The following is a 6,235-nucleotide window of genomic DNA, read 5'->3' on the forward strand; positions in this document are numbered from 1 at the left end:
AACTGATATATCAAGATAAAGTATGGCTGCAAAATTGGAAAAGAAATTTTCTATTTTATTTATTTATTTGACAGAGAGAGAGCACCAGCAGGCAGAGAGGCAGGCAGAGAGAGGAAGCAGGCTCCCCGCTGAGTAGAGAGCCCAACGTTGGGCTCGATCCCAGGACCCTGGGATCATGACCTGAGCCAAAGGTAGAGGTTTAACCCACTGAGCCACCCAGGCACCCCGATATTTTCAATTAAAAGAAAATCTTATACATTAATAAAACAGCACTGGGGTGGGGGTAATGGGCAAGGAACATAAACTGCCAATCCACAGAAAACATACCAATGGCCAGAAAATATGTGCAACTTCATTAATAATCAATGGAACATTAAAGATTTTCCAATGTTTAAAAAAAAGTCATGATAATATCACTGGAGAGATAAGTATTATTAAATTGCTCGTGGAGTATATACTATTAACAATCTTTCTAGAACAAGACCCATATACTGAGAGCCTTAAAGTTCTGCCCTTGAGTGGCTCAGTCAGTTAAGCATCTGACTTCAGCTTGGGTCATGATCTCAGGTCCCTGGGATGGAACCCAATAGGGCTCTGAGCTTAGCATAGAATCTGCTTCTCCCACTCCCCGTGCCCCTCCCCCTGCTGGAGCACCTGCCCACTCTCTCTCTCTCTCTCTCTTTTTTAAGAAAAAAAAAGCTCAGGGGACACCTGGATGGCTCAGATGGTTGAGCATTTGCCTTTGTGTCAGGCCATCATCCCAGGGTCCTGCTTCTCCTTCTCCCTCTACTGCTCCCCCTGCTTGTGCTCTCTTGTTCTGTCAAATAAATAAAATCTTCAAACAAACCAAAAACAAACAAAACTCGGGCTTTTGGTTCAGTAATGTCACTTAACCTAGACGAGGCAAAAAGTGAGAGACTCAACTGAAGGAATGGGCTGGCCTGGGTATAATGTAAATCTTTAACAGGGAATTGCTACATAAATCACCCATGCATTCAAAGACAAGCCTGGTGCCATTAAAAGTGAGAATTTCAAGGACTCTGAAGGATATCGGAAAATGTACACCATATAATATCAGATTAAAAAGAGTGGTGTCTGGCTGGCTCAGTCAATTGAGTATGGGACTCTCACGGTCTCCAGGTTGTGGGTTCAAACTCTGCATTGGGGAATGGAGATTACTTTAAAAAACAAACAAATAAATAAATAAATCAAAAAAGGGGAGTTGCCTGGGTGGCTCACTGGGATAAAGCCTCTGCCTTTGGCTCGGGTTATGATCCCAGGATCCTGGAATAGAGCCCATCATCGGGCTCTCTGCTCAGCGAGGAGAGCTCCTCCTCTCTCTCTGCCTGCCTCTCTGCCAAATAAATAAAATCTTAAAAAAAAAAAAAAAAAAGAAAAGAAAGACTCTTATGTCAATAAGTAGCTGTATTAGCCATGATTTTTCCATGTTTTTTCTATATTTTTCAGATTAATCTCATGATTTAAGTTACCAAAACAATGGGAGAGCGGAAGTTTTTTTTAAAAAGCTCACTTTTTCCTTAACACTTTCTTTTAAAGAAAGGGAGAGGGGTAGGGACAGAGGGAGGGGTAAAGCAAAATCCTAAGTAGGCACCATCCGCAGCACAGAGCTGGTTATGGGCTGAGCCCACAACCTTGATTATGACCTGAGCTGAAACTAAGAGCTGGAGGCTCAACTGACTAATCCACCCAGGTGCCCCCTTAATTTGACATTTCAAATACAAAATATACTTTTGAAATGTATACAGTAACAAAAACATTTGAGCTAATCCTACTCTTTGCTGTTCATGTGTACTAGTATCTGCTGCCCAAATATTTATATATTTGAATACATTTTAAGCAAGAAATTTCCCATTTCCCAAATTATTCTCGGGTAAATGGTTCACCTATTGTTTTCCATATGGTGTCTATTTCCTTCATTCAAAAGTGAGTACAATTATTAACTCAGGACTTGAAAACCAGATTTATAAACTTTTTTTTTATAAAAGTCCAACTTTACTAGAATGTGTTCAGTTTACAAAGCCACCCACTATCACCTTAATATCAGTCCACTAAACCCATGATTTGAATATGCTCTTTTAAGACCAGTCAAACTAAACCATTTTTAAGATCCGTATTGCATTACAAAGAGTTACACAGGAACATAAAAATGTAACTTAGCAATACAAACTATGGCTTACTTTTCTTTTTAAATTTATTTATTTATTTTCAGAAAAACAGTATTCATTATTTTTTCACCACACCCAGTGCTCCATGCAATCCATTCCCTCTCTAATACCCACCACCTGGTACCCCCAACTTTCCCCCGCCAACCACTTCAAACCCCTCAGATTCTTTTTCAGAGTCCATAGTCTCTCATGGTTCACCTTGCTTTCTAATTTCCCTCAACTCCCTTCTCCTCTCTAACTCCCCATGTTTTCCGTATTTGTTATGCTCCACCGATACGTGAAATCATATGATACTTGACTCTCTCTGCTTGGCTTATTTCACCCAGCATAATCTCTTCCATTCCTGTCCATGTTGCTACAAAAGTTGGGGATTCATCCTTTCTGATGGAGGCATCATACTCCATAGTGTATATGGACCACATCTTCCTTATCCATTCGTCCCTTGAAGGGCATCTTAGTTCTTTCCAGTTTGGCGACCGTGGCCATTGCTGCTATAAACATTGGGGTACAGATGGCCCTTCTGTTCCCTAAATCTGTATCCTTGGGGTAAATACCCAGTAGTGCAATGGCAGGGTCATAGGGAAGTTCTATTTTTAATTTCTTGAGGAATCTCCACACTGTTCTCCAAAGAGGATGCACCAACTTGCATTCCCACAACAGAGGAAGAGGGTTCCCCTTTCTCCACATCCCCTCCAACACATGTTGTTTCCTGTCTGGCTTATTTTGGTCATTCTAACTGGTGTGAGGTGATATGGACAGACACTTCTCCAATCAAGACATACAAATGGCTATCAGACATATGAAAAATGTTCATCCTCACTAGTCCTCAAGGAGAATCAAATGAAAACCACATTGAGATGGCTTACTCGTTTAAAAGCCAAGACTTGAATGTATTTAAATCTGGACTGCGTGTTACAGGTTAACTTGTAAAAGTTGTGTAAAAGATCTGGCTAAAACGGATACCTTGAGCGCGTCCAGTATACCCCTATCCTTAAACGTCTGGTAAAGCTTTTTTCGCAGTTCATCTTGACTCAACACGTCAGATTCGGGGTGCATAGTGAACTGGAAGAAAAAAATGGTTAGGGGTTACCCGGCGGGCAGATGGACCATGAGTTTTTGAAAACAGACCAGTGGCCTCCCGAGAAACCCTAAGAGGCTGAGCAGGGGAAAAGAAGCTACAGCGGAAACAAACAACAGGTTACGTTTCCACCGGTCCCTGGGGAGCAGCCAGTGTGTGTACCCGAGCCGCTAGCTGCCAGCTTCCCCTGCCCCCGCCTCCCCCGCCTCCCGCCCCGCCCGTCCTGCCTGGGCCCGAGTTAACACCCCGCCCGAGCTGCAGGTTCAGGAGGAGTCCCCGCGTTCAGGGCTCGGTCTCTGCCCGCGGCCAGTCGGGAAGAACAGGGCAGTTGAACACTTTGGCTCTCGCTCTGGACTAGGAACTCCAACCGACTCGCACTTCCGTTCTCACTGGTTCTGACGGGTAGGCGGGGTCGTGGTCCACACGCGACTTTCCCACGCGGCTGGAGGGCGAGGACCGGTAATGAGGCAACAAGAGAAAACCGGGTACCAACCGGAATTCGCTTGGCTCCGCGTTGAGCCCGCCCTCCCCCAAGGCCCGCCAAACGGAACCGCCCTTGTCGTCACTACTATGGCGCACGCGCTGGGTTACGCGGCCCTCTGGCCGGAAGCTCCTCCCACCTCTCGCGAGATCGGAACCGCGGACTCTCGCGAGGATTCTCGGGGAGTTCTGACAGGCTGCCAAGCGCGGGTCGGCTGAGGGAAGTGACTTTCCGTTGGGGGCTTCTCCCCGCAGGTAGGAGATGGGGTGAGTAGGGGGCGGGAGGTCTAGGGGACGTTCCGGGTCCCGCGTGACGCGGATTTTGGCCCCGTCTCCAGTCCGCCCGGGGACAACCGGATCGGACCTGGCCAGTCCCCCGTTCGGTCACATCCCAGGCCACTGGGCCGACGCACATCGCGTTTTAGCCCGCAAGTGTCGATCAGCTCGGGGCCTTTGCTTCATTTTGCCTTTCACTGGGACAGTCAGCTAATGCAGGGTTTTTTAACGGCCGTACTGTTGTCACTTGGAGCTGGAAAATTTGTGGGCCCTGTCCGCTGAGGGGCGGGGATTAGTCCTCGCACAGGCAGCCTGATAGCGTGTAACAAAGTGCTTGGTAACATTGTCTCGAACAAGTTTCCAGGTAACCTCAAAGACGCAGCCGTAAGCGTGTCCTCTGGGCAGTTTGGGATAAATCTGTCACCCAGACTTTAAAGACTTGGTACACACCTACGTACTGCCCTTCGACCACAGCCATCTTTCCTGCTACAGATCTTCCTTGTCCCAGTCGTTATCAGCACCAGGTCCCGGCCGTCACTGCGGGCTAATTAGAACTGGCTCACCAGCGATAACCCATTTGCCATCCCCTATCATATCCCTTTTCCTCTGGACCACATACATTGTATTTGAAGGTAAGATACTGCTGTATCTCACTCCCAACCCCCCAGAAAGGCCTTCCCATTTAAACATTCTCTGTTCCTTCAGTAGCTCCTTTCCAGAGCATTCCTTCCAACACACAGTTCAGAGTTATTGACCCTTTTAAAACGAGATTCCCAGAGGTGCGTATGTTCCCTGGAGGTGTCAAAAGGACATGATCTTAGTACAGCCTCAAATTGGCATTAGCTTTTTGGGTTCCTGTATTAGACTACTGCCCCTTACGGAGCTTGCATTAAATGTAAACTTTTGGGTCCTTGTAGATGAACTGCTCTTAACCTAGGTTTCTCTCCTATTGTACAGTTTGGGTTTTTGTTTTTCCTGGTATTTATTTATTTATTTATTTGTTTGTTTGTTTGTTTTTGCCTTCTCTTAAATTCTATCTTGTTCATTTCACTTAAATTCTCTTAACCCGTAGGGATTGTTGAACCTTTGTGTTGCCTTCCAGTTTATTAGCTGCCCAAGGTGTTATCCTTCGGTGTGATAAACTGTCCCTCACTTAAGCAGTTAAAATGTTGAGCTGAACTAGGTTAATGTCACATGATGGTTTCCCATTATATCAACCAACTTGTACAACTTTTAAGTTCTTTGGGCACTGACTTTCGAGTCTGGTAGTAGTGGTCCCTCACTCAACAAATAAAACCAGTGCTGCCTGCAACCCCGTCCCCTTGTACCTCTGACAGTACCATGGACTTCTTGGACCCACAAATCTCCAGTTTGTTGTCAGGTTACTTCATACAATGATTTGCCATATCCCGGATTTCTCTTCCAAAACAGAAAGTCTAAGTTTGGCAGGATTTGTTCTCATATAACCAGAACTTTGACTAACCACTTAATTTTTGTCTGGGGATTCATGTTAATGTTAATTAAAAGCTCCTAACCTGTGTTCTGACCAGATGAGGTATTTCATACGTGTTTCTCTTGGTGTTTTAATCTATGCCGAAAGTACTCAGTTACAGAAGATAAGTTTCTGAAAAACCTAACACTTACCTATCTGAGGTGGTTTGACAGTTTTGTTCCTGAGATTTCCTACGTCCCTGATGACTATACAGCCACTTTTGTTAGCTAAAGATGTAAGGTTTGCTAAGACTTGAAGATCTGTATTTATTGAGAGGTCTTTTTTAAAAATATAGACCTGTCTTGAGGTTCCTAGCCCGCCTAACTTTTTGTCACACTTGCTATTAGAAAATCATGCTCTTTGAGGGAGCTCCTGAGTGGCCCAGTGGGTTCAGACTCTGCCATCAGCTCAGATCATGATCCCTGGGATTGAGCCCCATATCAGGCTCTCTGCTCAACAGAGAGCCTGCCCACCCCCTCCCCCACAACTGACCACCTCTCTGGCTGCTTGTGATATCTTTCTCTCTCTTTCCCCCCTCTCTGTCAAATAAATAATTTTTTGAAAAAAGGAAAATCAGGCTCTTTGAGAAAACTGAAGTTCAGCAGATCTGCATCCTGTGTACCAGGTGACCTTTTTCCCCTTCTTCCTGATTGTAGTCTAAGAAGGTTTTTGTTTTTCTTAACTTATTTCACACATTTCCATTCATTTTGTGTTTCACGGCCC

At 45.1% G+C, this 6,235-nt stretch overlaps 1 protein-coding gene across 13 annotated transcripts in view; it reads right to left on the bottom strand.

Annotated features, from left to right (window-relative positions):
* LOC132008022 (centriole and centriolar satellite protein OFD1-like) overlaps window positions 1–3,851 on the bottom strand; it is a 55,315-nt gene extending 51,464 nt beyond the window's left edge. For 3 of the 13 annotated variants that reach the window (XM_059386410.1, XM_059386403.1, XM_059386411.1), the window contains exons 1-2: window positions 3,492–3,851; window positions 3,150–3,248 (exon numbers count right to left, since the gene is read on the bottom strand). In XM_059386410.1, the coding sequence (XP_059242393.1) occupies window positions 3,150–3,242 (93 nt within the window). In that variant the 5' untranslated portion in view covers window positions 3,243–3,248; window positions 3,492–3,851. Of the gene's footprint in view, window positions 1–3,149; window positions 3,249–3,491 lie in introns of those variants that run through there. The other 10 variants (XM_059386404.1, XM_059386399.1, XM_059386398.1 and 7 more) reach the window with 10 other exon arrangements.
* Between the last annotated feature and the right edge of the window lie 2,384 nt (window positions 3,852–6,235).

Source organism: Mustela nigripes, unplaced genomic scaffold (genome assembly GCF_022355385.1).
Source record: "Mustela nigripes isolate SB6536 unplaced genomic scaffold, MUSNIG.SB6536 HiC_scaffold_20, whole genome shotgun sequence".
In the NCBI taxonomy this organism is placed as follows: Eukaryota; Metazoa; Chordata; class Mammalia; order Carnivora; family Mustelidae; genus Mustela; species Mustela nigripes.